This window comes from Phaenicophaeus curvirostris, chromosome 22 (genome assembly GCF_032191515.1).
Source record: "Phaenicophaeus curvirostris isolate KB17595 chromosome 22, BPBGC_Pcur_1.0, whole genome shotgun sequence".
Lineage (NCBI taxonomy): Eukaryota > Metazoa > Chordata > Aves > Cuculiformes > Cuculidae > Phaenicophaeus > Phaenicophaeus curvirostris.
The window spans coordinates 5,801,719-5,821,811 of NC_091413.1; the positions used below are offsets into that span (position 1 = coordinate 5,801,719).

The 20,093-nt window shown below is 43.4% G+C and overlaps 1 protein-coding gene across 1 annotated transcript in view; it reads left to right on the plus strand.

Moving 5' to 3' along the window:
• Positions 1-20,093, plus strand: part of KAZN (kazrin, periplakin interacting protein) — a 227,246-nt gene that overhangs the window by 41,369 nt on the left and 165,784 nt on the right. Inside the window, exon 2 of the mRNA XM_069874935.1 lies at positions 12,425-12,582. Coding sequence (XP_069731036.1) covers positions 12,425-12,582 — 158 coding nt within the window. The remainder of the gene's footprint in view (positions 1-12,424; positions 12,583-20,093) is intronic.

The following is a 20,093-nucleotide window of genomic DNA, read 5'->3' on the forward strand; positions in this document are numbered from 1 at the left end:
GAGATTTTTCTTTCACTGAAAACCCACTGATCTTGAAAGGCATGTCAGTTGTGAGGTTTCATTTAGAAAACACACAAATCTTGACGGCGTTGAAGCATCGTCTTGTGTTCAGGAGAGCATTTCAACAGAATTTCCTGGGCACTTTCCATTTCTACTCAGTTATGTCGTTTCCATTCTACCTGAACACGATCATTTGTCAAAATTATGACATAGCCAGCAAATAAAGAATAAGTAGAACATTCAGTGCTAATTACATAATATTTAAATGTTTGTCTCAGTTGGAATTGCTATGTTTTATTTGTTAGGTTTTCCAGATGCTCCTGCTAAGGTGCTTTCACCTCCGTTGCAATCAGTGGGATTTTCAGTAGGGTGGGAGCATCTCATAACTGTTTTCATGTGGTAAAGCCTCATGGACAAGTTCAAGTACATTTTTCTTGTTGAAGACCTCTGGGAGAATCATTTGTTTCTAAATTTCCCTGACTGCAGAAAACAGTGCTCTCTTTGTTTTGACTTTCCTAGATTTTGTGATTTAGCTTTGAACCTTGACTTCACGGCCAACCCCAGGTTTTATACCTAATTGACTCATGCTGCGTTTGTAAACATTCATGGGTGGCATTTATTTCAGCAATAGGAAAGAAGGTAAGAACAAATATCCCTGTAGACAGGGCTAACATATATTGTATTAACCTCCTTTCCTCACTTTCATCTGTAGCCCTTGCAGCGAGATTGTTTGGCAAGGCAATGAAATTAAACTTTAATAAAGGACAAGAGGAGTAACTGTCACCAGTATGAAACTGGGGAAGCAGCGTTTTGCAGGCTTAGAAAGACTGGGATCTTCCATCAGTCTCATTCCTGTGCCAAGTCCAAGTGAGATGCTTGGACTGCAGCTGGGCACTTGGAGAGATGAGGTCGTTGCGACACCCAAGCAGTGTGTGAAGCAGGTAAAACCAGAACAACAGCAGAACAGGAGGGAAATGAAAACACTTTCCTCTCCTCCATAACACAGAATACTAGGTAAATAGAAAGGGTTTGATTAAAGCATTCAAACCCCTCAAAGTGACTCAGAAACTCATTTAATTTTCAAACACGCCCACGGTTCTCTGGCTCCTGAGTCTTAGAGTAACTGTGGCATTTTGGCATCTAACTTGCTTTTGAGGATGGAGTTTAAGTCCTTCTGAAGGTGCAGCTCATGGAAGGCAGTGATTCTGAGTGCCTAGCCCTTGACAGGTGGGAGATGCCTCAAAATAAGAGACCTAGAAGCACATTTAATTGCTGCCACGTCCACTCTGTCCTGATAGCCTTTTTCTTTGCAAAACCCCTGGAGCCAATTGATGCATCCTGCAGTCCCACTTTTTGGATGCCAGGCAGCTTTAGCTCCAAATGTCTTTCCCCGTGCAGGAAACCTCTTTTGGCTGGCAGCGAGAATGACTTCAAGTTTGAGACCCTTTCATCTTCCTTAGGCTCCCGAACATGCTTAAACAACAACATTAACATTAAAAGTTAATTCACGCTCTTAATAACCCAGCCCATCACTCTGTGTTTTCCCCTGGCAGCTGCCTAAGGGAACAGCCATTCTCCTCAGTGTAAGCATTTTGACGGATGAAGGGAAAGCGTTTCATTTTGACACTTGATTGATAGAGAGTGTCCCTGTTAATTATGACCAAAAAGACAGAAAGAGAGGAAAATCATAATATAGCTCCATAAACTAATTTTAGTGTCATACTTAAAGGTTTCTTAGAAGACAGGGAGGGTGAGATAAGGCCACACAGTGCAAGAGGTTAATTTACTCTATTTCTTACAAAGTCAGGGTGAAATCAGCACCTAATGTGCTGAATCATAGAATAGTTTGGGTTGGCAGGGACACCTCCCACTGGATCAGGGGCTCCAAGCCCCATCCAACCTGGCCTTGAACCCCTCCAGGGATGGGGCAGCCACCCCTGCTCTGGGCAACCTGGACCTCCCCACCCTTGTAGGAAAGTGTTTCTCACTAAAATCTCATCCCAAACTCCCCTCTTTCAGCTCAAACCACTTGTAGGGAAAGTAAAGTTTGTAGATGTGGACGCAGACATAGTTGATCACAGGATTGTATTCTTTACAAAGAATATTCTCTTGCTGCATTTTATAGACATAGTTAACAGAAATAACAAATTTAAATACTGGTTTGAAATATCTGCTTTATTTTAGAAGGAGTTTATTCAGTTCCGTGCCCATAAAAATAAATGACACCCTGAAGAAGTGTCTTGAATGCGAAGCTTTTGCTCCAAAGATACAATCATCTCAGGGTTATTAAATGCTGAATATAGTCTCATTTTAACTGCAATTGCATGAATGTATTTCTAGACGCTTACTTTTATTCCACATAAATAGGGTTCCTGATGTTCAATGTAATGGTACAAATCAGAATTGGGCAGTAATTTGACACAGTAACGTCAAAATAGTGTAAATTACAAATAAGCCAAGATATCCGTGGTGTTGTACATCCACAGATCACATTCTCCCATGAGCTGAATAGTTTAAACGAATAAAAAAAGGTCTGGATTTCTCAGCCCGCAAAACAAGGAAATGCTACTACTGCACATTGTGGATTAATGGGTCTTGGACGAGAAGGAAATGCAGTAGTAAAACAATTAACAGGCAGGAACTGACAGCATGTGGCTCCACTGGCAGTATCAGTGCAGATGTAGCAGCTGGTGTGGTCCTCAGTGTTACCTTTATCTGCAGTGGGAACCAAATCCCCTCCCAGGCTCTCTGCGACAGCTGGTTTTGTGCGAGTGCTTGATAAAACTTGACCTTCTGATCTGTTGTACTCAACGGGGGTTTATCAACCTGTACACTTCCAGTGTTTGAATTTTAGCTTTTATAATGCTCTGCCAATAAAAGGTTGTTTATTGCTAAGCCCAGCGTTTTGCTAGTGTCACATCTTACGGTTTTAAGTAGCAGAGAGGCTCAAGAAGGTGGCTCCCAAGGAAATTTAAATTCATAGAATGCTTTGCGTTGGAAGGGAACTTTACAGGTCATCTTGTCCAACCCCTTGCCACAGGCAGGGACACCTCCCACTGGCTCAGGGGCTCCGAGCCCCATCCAACCTGGCCTTGAACCCCTCCAGGGATGGGGCAGCCACCACTGCTCTGGGCAACCTGGGCCAGGGCCTCCCCACCCACAATGTAAAAAATTTCTTCCTATATTCAGTCTAGATCTACCCTCCCTCAAGATTTGTGCTTTAGCAGTATTTTACATCTCCCTTCTTTCAGCTACCATCAAATATAAACACATTTAAGAAGACGTTTGCAAGTTGCCAGTTTTCATGGCTTTATTGCAAGTCTCATAATTGTTGGCATTTAACTTATGTAGCAAATCTGTTGGGTTTGGTTTTGCATTTTGTTGGGTTGGTTTTTTGTTTGTTTTTAAAATTTCCAGCCCTTCTGGTTAAGAGAAGTACAATTCATTCCAAAAGGGACACAAAAGCATCAAGAGCTGATGCGAACAAACCCAGTTTGATTAGATTTTATACCTTATGTCTTAAGTCAGATTCAGAATTTCTGGTGACCCTCTCTGACCATTGCTACCCCAGAATGTTGGCAAGACAATGTTCATAAGTCTCTCTACACTCACAACACCTAAATCTGCTTCACGCCCTTCCTGATGTTTGGTGGGAAACAAATCATACTCAGTTGTCTTCTAATAGTTTCAGTTCATTCAAAACTCATTCTGTGGATTACATACTTAGAAAATAAGCGTATGTGAGTTGAATGGTTGGACTCAATGATCCGGTGGGTCTCTTCCAACCTGGTTATTCTATGATTCTATTCTATGATTCTATGCGTTAAAGTCCCTGCAGGAAGTGTTTTCTTCCACCTTTGACACCGAGGAGATGGATCATCCTGTTTCCACCAGCAGCTGCTTGTTAAACCAGAATGATTTGGACTAGATGATCCGGTGGGTCTCTTCCAACCTGATGATTCTATGATTCCTAATTTGTAGTTGAATAACAGGGAAAAGCCAAATGAGTCCTTTGCCTGTGGTGGCATCTCGCATTTGCGGTTTATGCGGTTTCTGTGGGCTACAGAACTCGTATTTACAGATGGAAAGCTGAAGCACTAAGGGCTTAGGTGACCCATCCAAAGTCCTGGGGCCAGTTTTGAGCGAAGTCGGAACTCCTGCTCTCTATCCAAAGCCCAGTAACACTGCACCGCTGCCTGTATGCGAGCACAGATGAGCATCATTCCTCTGAAATCAGTTTGTAGCAGCTGGATATCTACCTCACGCTGTCTTTGTGTTGGCATACGTAATTTTTGTTGTTCACTGCCTTTTTCTCTGAATAAAGTAGCTATTGTTTATGTAATGTAATAGCTAAAGAGACGACAAATAAGTGATTACTCAATAGAAACAGGAAAGCAGGAGCTGTAAAGCTGGGTGCCACCCTGCCTTATCTGTCTTTGGAAAGGCTTTTTTGGTTCTTGGCAAATTGAAATGGAGTTTCTGTTGCAAACATTCAATTTACTGATTTGGCATCATGCCTTCTCTGTTTCTCAAAGTTTGACATTGTTCCTGGCCTGCAAGTTTGTAGCTCTCTGGGAAATTAAGCATCTAAAATACTTTTGTAAACAATAGTCCAGCTGTCAAAGATTAGAGTACAGTTTGCTGGAGGAGTTGTAGGCATTTTTGGCTCAAAATGCTACTGAAAGCAGCAGGACCCCATCACTGACTGTTTTATTCTCTGCTCTGACTCAGTCTCCCTGTCATAAGCATAAACCTAGTGGTGGAAAGCTGGGGAGGAGCTCTTGATTAGGAAGTCCTTTCCAAAAGGCTGATAGAACCCCAGAAAGAGAGTAAAATACAACAGCTCTTTTTGACTTGCTCAGCGCAGGACTATCTTGGATATATAACCTCTGGAGTTTCTGCGCAACAGATGGTTTCCCCAAGGATAACACGGACATCTGTCCTTTTTCTTCTGTCTGCTAGAATACGTGCTTGCCGATGGAAGGGAGATGTCATGAGAAATTACCAATTTTATGTCACTGTTGCTGGATTCGAAACATCCGTGTTTTTATGGGCAGCTTAAAATTGAGATTTTTAACTACAATAGTTAAAAATCCAACTTTAAAAGAAGCTCCTCCAGCATTATAAAGAAAAGTGTCAATGGAAAACTTTGATTGTTAAAGAGCTGCCCCAGCTCCACTCAAGCTCCACTTCTTGATGTCATTTTTCATTTCCCAAAAGGTCAGATTTGTAAGAAGAAACTAAGAAGCTGAAAAACTGACCAGCTTCATTTCTGAACATGTTTTCCTCCAGTACTATGGGGCCATTTATTGGTCTGGTGGCTTTCTTTTGCATCTGGGAAGCTCTTTGCCAGTTACACACAAAACATTTCCAGTCCAAAGAGGCCAGGTCGTTAGTAATTACTGTAATGAGTTCTTCACAGTGTTCCTCTGAAAGGTGATTGAGCCCCTAATGCAGACACCAGATATTTTTTCTTCAGTTAATGGTGTGGTAAATTATTCCTGTGAGGGGCTCATTGAATGCCTCCTTTGAAACAAGTTAAAGACCACAAAGGAAAAAGCTATAGGTCTCTTCTTACCATTAAAAGGAGAAGAAGAAGAAAAGGAGCGTTTCAGATCTAGGTCTTTCCAAAGTTTCTGCAGGCAGGTACGAGTGTAAGATTGTGTTGTGTGAGCAGCAATTGGCACAAGCAAATCATAGAATCATTAAGGTCAGAAAAGACCTCCAAGATCATCCCTTCCAACTGTCAGCCCAGCACCACTGTGCCTACTAAACAATATCCCAAAGTGCCATGCGTATACTTTTTTTTAACCCCTCCAGGGATGGAGAGTCTCCCACTGCCCTGGGCAGCCTCTGCCAGGGCTTCACCACTCATTCGGTAAAGAAATTTTTCCTAATATCCAATCTAACACTCTCCTGTTGCAACTCGAGGCCATTTCCTCTCGTCCTATCCCTTGTTACTTGGGGGAAGAGCCCAGCACCCACGTCCTTTCTGGGAGCTTCAGAGAGGATGAGGTCTCCCCTCAGCCTCCTCTTCTCCAGACTAAACAGCTCCAGGTCCCTCAGCCACTCCAAGAACCCCTGGGTTTCTATGATTCTATGATCTCAACAGGGTTGTGACCAAATGGCTGGGGAAATGAAACCCCACAACCCTTTTACAGTTTCGGTGACAAGTTTTTGCATTTGGAGAGCATCCTACGTGTGAGTGGGCTCTTTATTCTTAGGACTGAAGTTGCACAGAAAGTTATTATTTGATTATTAAAAGAAAAAATAAATCAATTTAGTCAACCATCTGAACAAATTGGTTTTAACTGCTCTTCAACAACTGGAACTTATAATGCGGGAGACACTGAAATCCTCTGCTGAAAGGCAGTGAGGTGTTTTGGGAAGCCTCTGAGCTACAGAGACTTGTGGCTGGCTCTGGTGGGATAGTGCAGATAAATTGGGGAGAACTCATAAAGGAGAGGCCTGAAGCACTTTGAATATTTTGAATATATGGGGGTTGGACTAGACAACCTGTAAAGGTCCCTTCCAACCCAAAGCATTCTATGATTCTACAATTTTTTCTCTCCTCTCTGCAAAAACATTACCCGTAGGTGTTATTCGAGAAGTTGTTTGATAATATTAAGTGATAATGAATTGCACAATTTGCCCACACACCTCATTACCTTTTGCTGGATAATCAGAAACACTCGTTAGCAGGCAACATTTCCGTGGCAGCTTGGAGTTCCAAAGACTGCTCCATACTTGGCCTGGATGGATTTTGAAAGGATCTGTGCACACAGCGTGGCTTTTTGGCTTTTCTCTCCATGGGAGCAAACATCCAGTCGTGGTGGCAAGTGCTGACTTCTTACAGAGAAGTCCAACTTAAACATCACCTCTGATTTTTTTGCAGCAGCTGATGATCCCAGAAATCCTGATGCCACATCCCTTGATAAAATTATGATCTCATCCATCCTCTTTCATTTGGTCACTCCTGCTAGTGAGAATTAATTTTAGACTCCGCTGGCTTTTGTCAGTAGATCTCAGGATATATTATCTACAGTTTATTTTATTTTGTACTCATCTGGGCAGTAGCTGGAGAGTGTAAAATGGGGTCTCCAGAAACAACTTTATTGCTTCAGCCTCTTCCTTGAAGTAGGCTTTGGCATGAGTATATTTTTCCTTCGTCTTTGACAGAAAGCAATTTCCTTTCTTCCCTCCACGTCCTTCAGGCTCTGGTGATTCACATCTCAAAGCACCCTGCAAAACGCCAACTTTGTTGACCTGTTCTTGCTTCTAGGGGAGGGCAAATGGTCCTCACCTGAAGAAAAATCCAGCCCTACATGGCACATCATGTCTGATAACACCAGTGAAAAGATCCTCTTCTGTAATGTATTATTTCCTCTCTTCTCATAGGTGATGTCAAAGCACTAATGGAGGATTGTTATGGTGTCTTTCCCTCTTGAAATTGTTCCTTGCAGGGAGAAAATGGTGAAACTGGGACAGGAAAAACTGGGAAACCGCCAGGGCTCTGATAGCTGTAACTTTCACTTAGCTGGTTGTCTCACTTGTGACATTACTGATGCATTATCAAGCTGATGCCAAGACATACAAGAGAGGAAAATTGTTATTTCTTTGCCTTGCCTCTCCTCTCCTCTCCTCCCTGATCAAAAAGTATCTTTGAATCTGAGCTAAATACACCCGTGTTTATATCTGAGGTCCATACTATTTTTCTAAAAAGATATATAGTATAAATAAATTGCTCAGTTTAATGCCGTGCTGCTCAGCAGAGATGTGTAAGGATTAGGGCTGAGAGAGATGGATGGTTTGTGTCATTACCCTTCTTAGATTTTTAGTGGGCACAAGGAAGAAAATTCCTCTTGATTAAAGGAGAAATATTAAATACCTTCTGCTAACAAGAAGGGCCCCTTGGATGTTGTGTTACAGACTGATACAGGACATCCAGAAAACCAGCGTCAAAAACTGTTTGGTCTTTAAGGTTTGCCCTGTTTTCGCTTTGTGTGTAGGCTGGAGATTCAGAAATCCATATTTTACTTTCATGATGAGGACTCAGATGATTTTATTTTCAAATACAGTTTCCATTGTCTGCATGGAAAAAGATGTGTTTTGTTACACAGAGTTTAAACGTAGCAGTAAGGCAGACGCTTATAAAAATCAATGCAAGTCAAATACTGATCTGCTTTTTCTGCATTCTTACTAGAAAATGTGCCTTCTGATTTCTCTGGCATCTCTCTAAACCTAGAGAATTACAAATGAGGGAAGCGTTTGTCCCCATGAGCTTAATGTGCCGCATCTTGCTTAAAGAACACAAAACTTCCCAAAGGGTGAGAGAAGAAATATTGGAGAATATAGAGCTATTGCTTCAGATAAGGAGGTTAGGATAATATAATTTTGTTTGGTTTGAATTACTTTAAAATCATAAAGCCTGAGAGAACTGCTCCACGAGCCAGTTTCTGGTCACAGTCAGTGTAAATCTGGAATGAAGCCATTAGCTTGAGGAGAGCAGCTCTGGTATACATTCCTGTTACTAAAAGCAGATGTGGGCTTATGGCTTAAGCCAAAACTTCAGAGTATGAAAAAATGATCTGTCCTCAATTCTTTGTTGGTCAGGAAGGATGGGATTGAATCAATACTTGTGCATTAGCCCTGGGAAGATGGCTTTTAGGACTGATGTGTCTAATAGAGACACTCGGAGCCTAGGAGTGACCGGAAAATCAAACTTGCTGCTGCCTGTGTGCAGCCACATACCCACTGTATATGTAAAACCTGCAGTCTCGGTTGGTCTGAGGATGTATGATTATAAAACGACTGCTTCGTGGTGACGTGGAGAAGTCATGATGCTACATGTCTGCTCAGGCGAGCTCACTGTGGTTTCCGCTGCACCCAAAACCACAGCAGAGCATCATTCTGAGATCACTTTGGGCTTCACGTGGAGTGACCCACTAGCAGCAGATCACAGAATCACAGAATCACAGAATAAACAGGTTGGAAGAGACCCACCGGATCATCGAGTCCAACCATTCCCATCAACCACTAAACCATGTCCCTCAGCACCTCGTCCACCTGTCTCTTAAACCCCTCCAGGGAACGTGACTCAACCCCCTCCCTGGGCAGCCTGTTCCAGTGCCCAATGACCCTTTCTGTAAAGAATGTTTGATTTACAAACACAACCCTGGCCTGGGTTGTGATGTACAATAGTATTTGACATATTTAAGTCCCTCCCATCACTAAAATGAGTGCGTAGTGAAAATAGACACAAGCTTTTGCTTGCAGGCCATCAAAGCTCTGGGGAGACCTTATAGCAGCCTCCCAGGACTGAAAGGGGCCTGCAGGAAAGGTGGGGAGGGGCTCTTGAGCTGGGAGTGCAGGGATAGGAGAAGGGGGAATGGTTTTGAGCTCAAAGAGGGGAGATTGAGAGATCTTAGGGAGAAATGTTTCCCTGTGAGGGTGGGGAGGCCCTGGCCCAGGTCGCCCAGAGCAGGGGTGGCTGCCCCATCCCTGGAGATGTTCAAGGCCAGGTTGGATGGGGCTTGGAGCCCCTGATCCAGTGGGAGGTGTCCCTGCCCATGGGATAGGGGTGGAATTGGATGGGCTTTGAGATCCCTTCCAACCCAAACCATTCTATGATCAATGATTGAAAATTTTTGGTAAAACTCTTCTTGGAAAGCGATATAGTGTTGAGAAATCCTTGCATGCCCATGAATGGAGGAATGCTAAGCCCTGGTTTTCTTCCTTTCAAGAAATAAAGCTAATTTCTCTATGAAGGCAAAACCTCTGTGTTGCTTTTAGTCCTTCACTTCCATTTTCATTAGAAGGGGGAAAAAATCATACCAGTACCACGCTGCTGGAATGAATCCTTCTGCCTGATTTGCAGAGATCTATCCTAGAAATGCTGACAGAACCTAATTTATAATGGTGTGAACACCATTATGGAGGTTTAGTGGTGCAGGTGATTTTTGTCAATGTGTTATCAACAAGTCTTGCTCTGGAGAGAAACGCTGAAACGTTTTGGCCGGGGGCAGTGTTTACTGAAGCTTCTTCATCTTCTTGTTCTGCTCAGCTGTAAACCAGGTATGGACATACAGAACAAAACAGAACCAGACTCTACAGAAGTGTTAGGAACAGCTCTTGATCTTGTCTGGTTTAACCTCAGAGCAGCAGAGAAAGAAACAATATATTTGTAAATTGTGGGAGAAGAACATGGGAAGAAAATGCAGCCTTGAGGCACCTGCTCTGTAATTGCTGAGGTGGAGGGGAGGGCAGCATGAGACTCCTTCTGGCAATGACCAAGCCACAGTGCTAATGAAGAAGACTCAGATTTTCATCTAATAAATATGATAAACCGTGCTGTGCACCTCCAGGGATGGGGCAGCCACAGCTTGTCTGGACAACCTGAGCCAGAGCCTCCCCACCCTCACAGGAAAAAATATCTACCTGATGTCTAAATCTCAATCTCCCCTCTTTTAGCTTAAAACTGTCCCTCCTGGTCCTATCCCTACACTCCCTGATCCATGAATGGGTTTTGTGGACCCATCCATCATGGTGAGCCTCAAACACCTTTTCTGTTAGCAGCGAAGCACATTAATACCCCAAACCAAGGGAATCCTCCAAATCCTCTCATACTCTCCCCAAGGCTTTGTAAGGCGCAGGTTTTGTTTTATTTTTTTTAAATCAAAAATAAACCCTATCAGTAAAGAGAATCCTGTTCTTTCGCTCCTGTGTGTTGGACTCATACCTGTTCTTTTATTTCTTTTTTTTTTTTTTTTTCCAGGGAGATTTGCTCCTTAATGAGGGTTCTTTCTGGCTAATCTTTACTACTTTGTATTTGTGGTGAGATTGTCTTTGGACAGAACTGGGTCGAGTGTATTTCAGTTGCCTCATGTTCGTAAAATCAGTTTGTCAGTGAGTCCTAAATAACACGTTGCCTTATTCACCAACAGCCTGAGCAAATCAGGATTTGCAATATGTACAGCTGAAGCACGGTTCAGCGTGTGACAGTGATATGTTACTCTGAGCCGCAAGCTTATCAAAGGCTTTCACTGCACGAACCACCAGCAGAAAGAAAAATACGCGGAAGAATTATTCGAGCCTCATATATTTAATGAGGCTGCAGTAAAAATGAGAACTCCAAACTTGTAGTGGTTTAAAAGCAAATTGCATCGCAATCTTTTCCGATCTGTAGAAATGCAAAGCTTTGCGTTGGGCAGAAATAAATTTTGCCATTAGTTCGTGTCATTACAGCTTGTGTGAATTGCAGCATCATAAATCGTGTGAAATCGCTGGGAGACTTCTGTGAGCCATGGAGGTGCTGATTTCTGATGTGCATGACTGGAGCACAATCCCACATAAAGTAACTGGATTTTGACCCTATGAAGGAGAATTTAAAAGATTAACAGTGTTTCAAATACTGCTAATACTGAAGACAGCAAACGAGCAACGTTTTAGTGCTTAGTTTTGCTCTCTCTTACCCTTGCTAATAAAAAGCTGATTTTTCTGGCTTCTGCCCTTCATGTTGTCTGTACTTCTGGGTCCCAGCACATCACAGGGAGCAGGGAACTGGGAGTCAGGAGACTAATTTTTTCTTATCTGATGACCTGTTGTTTGACCTTGGGCCATTTGCTTTCTTCACAGCTATACAGTACTGTTTAGATTTGCCACATCCTATGGGAAAACATTTAGGGCTTGCTTCTTAACAGAAAGGATCTTCAGTTCGTACTGGATTTTATAAATGCTAATATTGGGGAAATTTATGCAAAGTAATATTTGTCACCAGATACTCTGAACGTTTCTGTGCAACTTGTTCCCACACATATATTGCCCTACCTACTGCTGCGATGTAATCTTAAACCTTAAATTAGTTACCTGTAGATGCATGTATAGATTACTAATAGGTATTAATTATTATAGCAATAGCCGGCTACTTTCATAGAATCATAGAATCACCAGGTTGGAAGAGACCCACCAGATCATCGAGTCCAACCATTTCATAACCCTCCTGTCCGTTGTGTCATGCTTTTAGTATTGAAAAGTGCATTTTTGGTGTTGCAAAACCTTGCCACATTGGGAAAATCGACTGCATGTGGGTTGAGTGGGGAAGCAGTGAGATCATGGCGTTTCGATTCTAACTGAATCCAGTTGATATGTGGAAGTAACCAAAAATTAACACGATGGTGTTACTTTAAACCAAGACGCCCTGTTGCTGTTGCTGCGGTTCTCCAACAGTATTTGACTCTAGGGTAGTCACCAGCCTGTCTCACAGCTTTGATGGCCCTCTCCACATGGGGGGTGATGGGATCCAATTTCCAGCTACACTTTTCAAAAGCAAATTGCGCTCTGTAGCTCATCTCAAACTGAGAAAATGATGTCAGCTCCCTCTAGCACAGTTTCATTCCCATTCTGCTTTCCTTCTCTGTCTCCGCAGCTGTGGAGTCGCTGCATTCTTTGAATGACCAAATCTCCCATTTTATCGTCAACAAGTCAAAAACGTTGGAGGAAGATGAAGACGCCTTTTTGCCCAGTGAGAAGGAATCACTGAAAAATGCCATGATGCTGATGAGGCACCTCCTAATGGATGCACAGGTAGGAAATCAATAAAGTCCCATCTGTTAGGACACAAGGAAGGCACATTGCACAGATCTGGAGGCAGTACTTCATTTTTATGGGTGGTTTTAGCAGCTGAAATCATTAGTGCCTTGTTTAAAACTGACTTTGGCTTCTGAAATCTGCAGCTGTAAGGAGGGCATCTCAGTGCATGGAGCATCCAGGTTGTGATGGGTCTAGAACTCAAGATTTAGGGTTGAAAATGGCTCTAAAGTTTCAGGAGAAATGGAGCAATGTACCCAGCATCAATCCTAGAAAAAGAAAATCATTTTGCCGCTAAGCACCTGTGCTGAATGCCAGTTTTAGAAGTGCCAGACATATAACTGAGCTGCTGGTTTAGCCAGGCTCTAAAATGCCAGTGAAAAGTCATGAAATGATGTGCAGATGTTTCTTTGTGCCTTTGCTGCTTCAACATAAAATCTCTCACTCTGGAGGTTTGCTGTTTTACCATGTGCTTCTTTCATCCTATATAAAAAAAAACCCCTTTGAAATATTCAGTATATTTATTTTTTTATATTCTCTTTTGGTCTTTACTTGTAAAGCCTGGATAGAAAACGGCAGCTTTTCTTGGAGGGTTGTTTTGAAAACAGGGTGGTCTGCTCTCCCTTCTCCTCATGTAAGCACTAAAATCCAGTTTAGAATGTCCTGAGCGCTTAAGGTCTCTCCAGAGGGGGGGATCCCATAGCCCCTATTCCATGCTTTAACTGCTCTCATAGAGCAATTTTTATTTTTCTGAATATCTTATTGGTATTTCCCATATTACAGCTTGTGCTCATCTCATCTCTTGTTAGAATCTTAACAAGAAAATAAAATAGGAGAAAATTATTCCCGTAAAGATTAGCAAAATAATGTTCTTCAAGGCTTTTTTGGGTTGCTATCCCATGCCAACTCCAGATTGCCATTGCAAGTACCTGCACAGGGTGGTGCTGATAGGATTACAGCAATTACCCAGCGCTCCGTTAACTGCTCCCCAGGGCCCAGGTTCCTGTGACTTGCAGCCAGCATTTCAAAAGTGCCCAAACGGGGAATGTAAACAGAGAAAGTTACACGTTTTCCTGTTTTATTCCCATATTCTCCCATGTGGAGGCTGGTGGTTATCTTATCTGCTCCGTTCACTTTCAAAACCTTTGATCCTAATTACTTTAGCTAGTAGGGATCTTGTTGCATGTGAGAAGTGTCCTGGGAATCCCTGGTATTAGCAACATGTGTATTTTAGTGCTGGATGATTTTGCATGGGGAGTCGATCCGAGCTCAGGAGGCTGCAAAGGACACAGTGAGCAAACCATTACAGCTGTGCTCAGGATTTCTTTTCTCTGAGTTTGGTGTTCATGTCACTTAGAATCATAAAATGGTTTGGGTTGGAAGGGATCTTAAAGCCCATCCAGTTCCATCCTCCTGCCACGGGCAGGGACACCTCCCACTGGATCAGGTTGCTCAAGCCTCATCCAACCTGGCCTTGAACCCCTCCAGGGATGGGGCATCTCTGTCTTCTCCGGACAATGTGTGCCAGTGCTTCACTACCCTCGTGGGAAAAAATATTTTCCTGGTGTCTAATTCAGATCTCCCCTCTTTCAGCTTTAAAAAGTTGCCCCTTGTCGTATCCCTGCACTTCCTAACAAAGAGCCCCTCCTGAGCTTTCCTGTAAGCCCCTTTTTTTATGTCTTTAGCCAAGTCACCTCCTTTTACCCCAAACCAACGGATTGAACACTGCTGCAATGTCATGGAGAACATGAGGGTTTGGTTTGTGCGTTTGGATTTGCTCCCATAGCCTGTGCTGTAGGTGGGAATACCTTTGGGGAGCCAAGTGTGGTCCTAGGCAGAGGCTTACAAACATCTGCATGTTTGTAAATATATAGATAATGGGGCAATAAATATAAATAGGGGGCAAAACAGGTAGAATCATAGAACCATAGAATAACCAGGTTGGAAGAGACCCACTGGATCATCGAGTCCAACCATTCCCATCAATCACTAACTCATGTCCCTCAGCACCTCGTCTACCGGTCCCTTCAACCCCTCCAGGGAAGGTGATTCAACCCCCTCCCTGGGCAGCCTCTGCCAGTGCCCAATGACCCTTTCTTTGAAAAATTTTTTCCTAATGTCCAGCCTAAACCTCCCCAATAGGTACCTATTGATAATCCCCTCATGTGGGACCTTCTTTTTTTAGCACCTGAGAATTGCTTTACTACTTATCAGTTGTCCTGAATGCATATTAAGTGGTGCCTGTGATGGAGTGACTGATTAAGGAAATGCAAATAACAATGGGGAAATGTCAAGTGCTCCTGCATCTTGTTGATGTGCCTGGATCTATTCCCAGAAAGGACAGGATGGGTTTTTTGCCTGGGATTTTTAGGTTGGAAGGCTGACAAGGTGGGAAGCGGTAGTGGTGAGCAAAAGGATGGAACTAAACAGGTGACAACATCAAGTACAAAAAACCTCAATAAAATAAATCCTCTGAGGAATGAAAGAAACACGAGGCTGGCAGGAAGCTACCTAAACAGGAATATCACTGCCAGTATGTGCATATAAAGTATGTACTAACCCTGGCTGCTGGGTGCCCTGTGGCTGTAATTACACAGGAGTCAAAAATAACACCAATGCAATTATTTCCCTTTCCTTACCTGATCTCATTGCTTCCCAGACGGTGTTTTTAATGGGAAGATGAAGCCCTGCAACTCTAAAAAATTGACTGTGCAAGGCTTGGTACAAAAATAAGCTGAAATCCAGTGCTCGGCCCTTTTACTTCCTTTCCTCCTCTCTTGGCATGGACCCAATATTGATTGACAGACAATTGGAAGAGAGAACATCCAGCTTGAGTTTTTGGGTGGAAATTACCTGAAGTGTCTGATCAGAGGGCATGGTTAATGGGAATTACTCACTTCTCTGACACTGTTAATCTGCTTTTAAACACAGCCCACGGGGATGATCATCTCCTGCCTGCTGCCTCTGTGGTGTGGAGAGAAATTGTGCAAGTTTTAGTAACTCTGTGTGGACACCAGCAGGCCAGGAGATAAGGCAAAAGCAAAGGCTTTGGATCCACCATGGATCTAACTTTGAACTTGGGCCATTTTTCATACAATCATAGAATCATAGTAGTTTGGTTCAGAAGGGACCTTAAAGCACACCCAGTTCCAGGGACACCTTCCACTGGATCAGGGTGCTCAGAGTCCCATCCATCCTGGCCTCAAACACCTCCAGGGATCCACAACTTCTGTGGGCAACCCATGCAGGTGCCTCTCCACCCTCACAGGAAAACATCTCATCTCAATCTCCCCTCTTTCACCTGAAAACCATTCCCCCTCACCCTATCACTGCAGTCCCTGATCAAAAACCCCTCCCCAGGTTTCCTGGTGCCCCTTTCAGTCCTGCAAGGCTGCTCTAAGGTCTCCCCAGAGCTCTATTTTTTTTTGCCTAAGATGAATCATGACACTGATCACACTTAGTTTCCCACTTTGGAAAACACTGTGAGTATTTCTAGGCCAGGCTGCACTGGGGACCTTGCTCACGTGCCTGTGAAAGTGCAGATCTCAGCATGATAGCACCGAGAAGACAAATAACAAGGATGCTTCTCAGTGTGGATGAGAGGACCTGCTGCACAAAGGCATTGGTGAGTTTGTTCAGGGTTTCACAGCTGTGTTTTCTGACAGTCAGTACGTGGCCTCCATGCTCCTGAGTGTCAGCCCGATCCCTTCATTAAACCACATTTATCTCTCTCTTGGCTTCTCAGAAGAGCTGCTTTCTCCCACATGTTTTGTCAATTTGCTCTACTTTCCACTGATTTTCACACCTTAGTTTTTGCAGTAGTGGTCTACAAGTAACCGTGACTGTAGTGACTATGGCTTTATGGGAGATATTTGCCTTGCTGGAGGTCACGCGTTGGTAAACACAGAACTGAGAAACAGCTGTTGAAGGGGGGAAAAAAATTCATCTCATCTCCCATATGTGGTAGGGCTTTTTCCAGGGAGAATAGGGCATTACCTTGCATATTTTGTACTCCTACAGGAGTGTCATTGATGTCAACTGAAGTAGCATTGGCAGGATGAGTGTGAGCACGGTGCCAGGAGCTGCTGTGCAGGCTGGCTAAGAGGTGATTGCTGATTTGCCAGCCCCATCAGCAGTATTAAACTGCATGTGGGGATAGGTAATAAGCTGTGTGGACTCTCTCAGCAATAGGCTGTCAGCTCAAATTCTGCCCGGGGAAGACAGTGATTTACTGAAAGCCATTACAATCTGCAAGGATCTCTTGACCCTGGTGGTCTCCATCCATTGCGCACCCTGGATAGGATTTCCTCATCATGAAAATACCCCCTCGGAGGGATTGCTCGCTGACCTGCACGCTCGCCTCCAGGCTTCCAGAGCTCTGGAAAGGCAGCATCACCCTCTCTATGAGTGAGTGTTGGAGCTTTGCGTCCAGGTTGCTCATTTCTCGAATTTGTTTCATGTTTGCAGCAGCTTCCTGATGTCAGTCTGGAGGTAGAAAGGCATCACGTTCCCCTAAACGGCACTTAGCAAGTCATCATCTGCATAGCAGAGCTGAAAGGGGGGAGAAACCCGAGAGGAAATTGGAATAGTGTTATATGAACTAAAAGGTGTATTTAGATAATGCGGGCACATAAAAGCAGATGGGAAGAAAAGGTGCATTTATCCTATATGACATGTTCCATCCTCCACATGGTATAGGAATGAATAAACAATTTCATTTCTGCCAGACAGCTCCATGCAAGAAGCTATCGCGGGGATACGGCAGCCTATGATAGATTGTCATTGTTGTCAATCATTTCTGACAGTCCTATTATGCTCAGAAAGGATGTTTGCTCTGTGCATGTTGTTTTATAATCCTCAGAGGTGGAATTTTATAGCCTAGCAGTGTTTTTTCCTCAGACATTTCCCTAAGCAGGATTTATTGCTTCTGAGACACGTGATGTGAATCCATTATACCTTCAAACTTTAAATCTCCCCCCAGCTTTGCTTAAATTACTTTTTGTTTTGTTTTGTTTTATTTTCCTTGACTTTCTGTTTCTAATTGCTGTTCTGTGAGACTTAGCTGGTGTGGAGCTGAAGGTGCGTAGCATCTAAGGGCTGAGTCATGTGCATCAGCTCTAATCTAGCAGTTTGCTAATGAATTGCAGAGATGCATCCAGGCACCAGCATCAGCCTGAGATGCAGGTTAATGTTCTCTCTTATATGAAAGAACTCATGTTAAATAAGAGCCATTTTTTTCCCCAGATGCCTGGCCTTAAAAGCCAAGCTTTCAGAAGCTCGGTGCACTTAGTTACTTCAATAAAGTGGATTTTAAGTTCTTTGAGAGAAATGCTATCTTATCATTTAGTTCCTTCCTCAATAGTGTTATCAGGGTCCTCTTAGGTGGCGTTGTAGAAGGAATAAATAGACGTAGAATAGAATCATAGAATGGTTTGGATTGGAAGGGACCTCAAAGTCCATCCAGTTGCACCTCCTGCCATGGGCAAGGACACCTCCCACTGGATCAGGGGCTCCAAGCCCCATCCAACTTGGCCTTGAACACCATGTCTTGCTTTGCTTGGTTTTTTTCATGTTATGTAATGTTATTTTTTTATATTAGCCTCCATTCCCTTTCTCACCTGGTAAAAATAAAATCTTGAGCTCTTTTATATTACAATCTTTTCATCAGTAGCCTCTGCTCTCTTTCGCAGACAGGTTCTTGCTGAGGCAGCTGTGATAATAGTGCAAAACCAGTAGCAGTGCTGTGCTATTTCATCAACTGACCTTTAAAAATAATTCTTATTTCCTACAGTCGTCTGTTGTACAAAACCAATCGTGTTGTTGAAATAGTTTGCTTGCTAGTTAAACACTTCCTAACATCTGCTCTTCAGAATTTTAGCAGACCAAGTTCAGGGAACAAAACCCCAGGACATTTATTTTCATGTGCAGGGGTCATACTAATATCAAGGGGAAGAAAAAGGAAGGGAGGATTTGCTCTTTGGTTCAATGAACTTACATTATTTGAGTTCTGAAAGCAATCTTACCACACTGGTGTGTTCAGGATGCAGAAAGAGATATGATGCTAATTCTCTAATAAGAAATATTTTCAAAATGCAATTTTATTGGCATTCATAGAGAATCATTAAATTTTGACAAGCCCTCTTAGCTCATCCAGTCTGGCTGTCAGTCCAACCCCACTGTGCCTGCTAAACCATGTCCCAAAGTGCCATGTGTACATGTTTTTTGAGCCCCTCTGGGCATAGAGACTCCACCACTGCCCTGGGCAGCCTCTGCCAGGGCTTCTCTTCCAGTGAAGGGCTTCTCCTCCAGGCTGAACAGACCAAATGATTTCAGCCGCTCCTCCTACAGCTTCTCCTCTAAACCTTTCGCCAACTTTGTAGCTTCCTGTGGACACTCTTCAGTAGCTTTATGTCCTTTTTTATACTGTTCTTGTTGTAAACCCAACTCTTGACCTGTCTGTCCTTCACTCCACGTCCCACATTGGAGTGACCTGGTGGCACTAACAGGACTCTTGTCATTTAGATGGTGTGGGGAGAGCAGGTTTGCCCAGTGTTTAACTCCGACACCGATATGTGTGATCATCCTGCTGCTTGGACACTGAGTAAGAGTAGTTGTCACTGTACATATTGCACTGTTGCTGCTTGGCAGGGTTGTCATCTGAGGGTCAAATGGTTTGTTTAGCTACAGCTGTACCCTGCCCAGCCTCCGCTCCCGCCCTCCCCTAGGACTGGAAAGAAAAAGACATCTTGAATGCGTTAAATCCTTATCCATAGAAAACATGACTGTCTGCATCATGAAGGGAATCTAAATTCAGCTGGTTCCTCATGCGTGGACGCTTGTTGCTGCTGAGGCTCCTGCCATCTCTCCATCGCGCTGCCGTGTCTCAATTTGCTCCTTGCCCGTGCGCTGTAGCATGCGCTGCAATTCTCAACACGCTTTGCTCTTTTGCTGCAGAGCCCTCCTGGTGTGAAAAAAGTAATTTCCAAGGCAGGGAGGAGACAGTCACCTTCTTGCAGGGCTTGAGAGTTGGGGTGGGGAGGAAAATAAGCTTGAATGATCTGATCCAAGAAATGATGGAGGGGATAGAAAACTGTCTTGATGGGGGACAAATCTGACCTGAGGCCATGCAATGGATGGATTCTCTTGCTTAGCATCACTGCAAGAAAATACTTATTTCTCTAAGTAACGGTACTGAAAACCAACATTGTATTTACCACCACCCAAGCCTTGTAAGAGCAGAGCGATTGGTAATGCATTGGGTACGAGATGGTTAAACACAGCGACATGCAACATTGAGTTGGTTTTGATTACGTTCTCCCTCTTTCTTATTTTGCTGTCCTTCAATACTGGAAAATGGTCGTTATTCTGAGTTAGATTTGATGTTGCTGGGTTGAAAGGTCGGAAATGCTTTCAATATTTGCAAGCCTGCAAGAGCAGGAGCCTTAAAAAAAATGTCATCATCACATGTACAAACAGGAGAGCATAACCTCATGTTTAAAGGGTGCAGG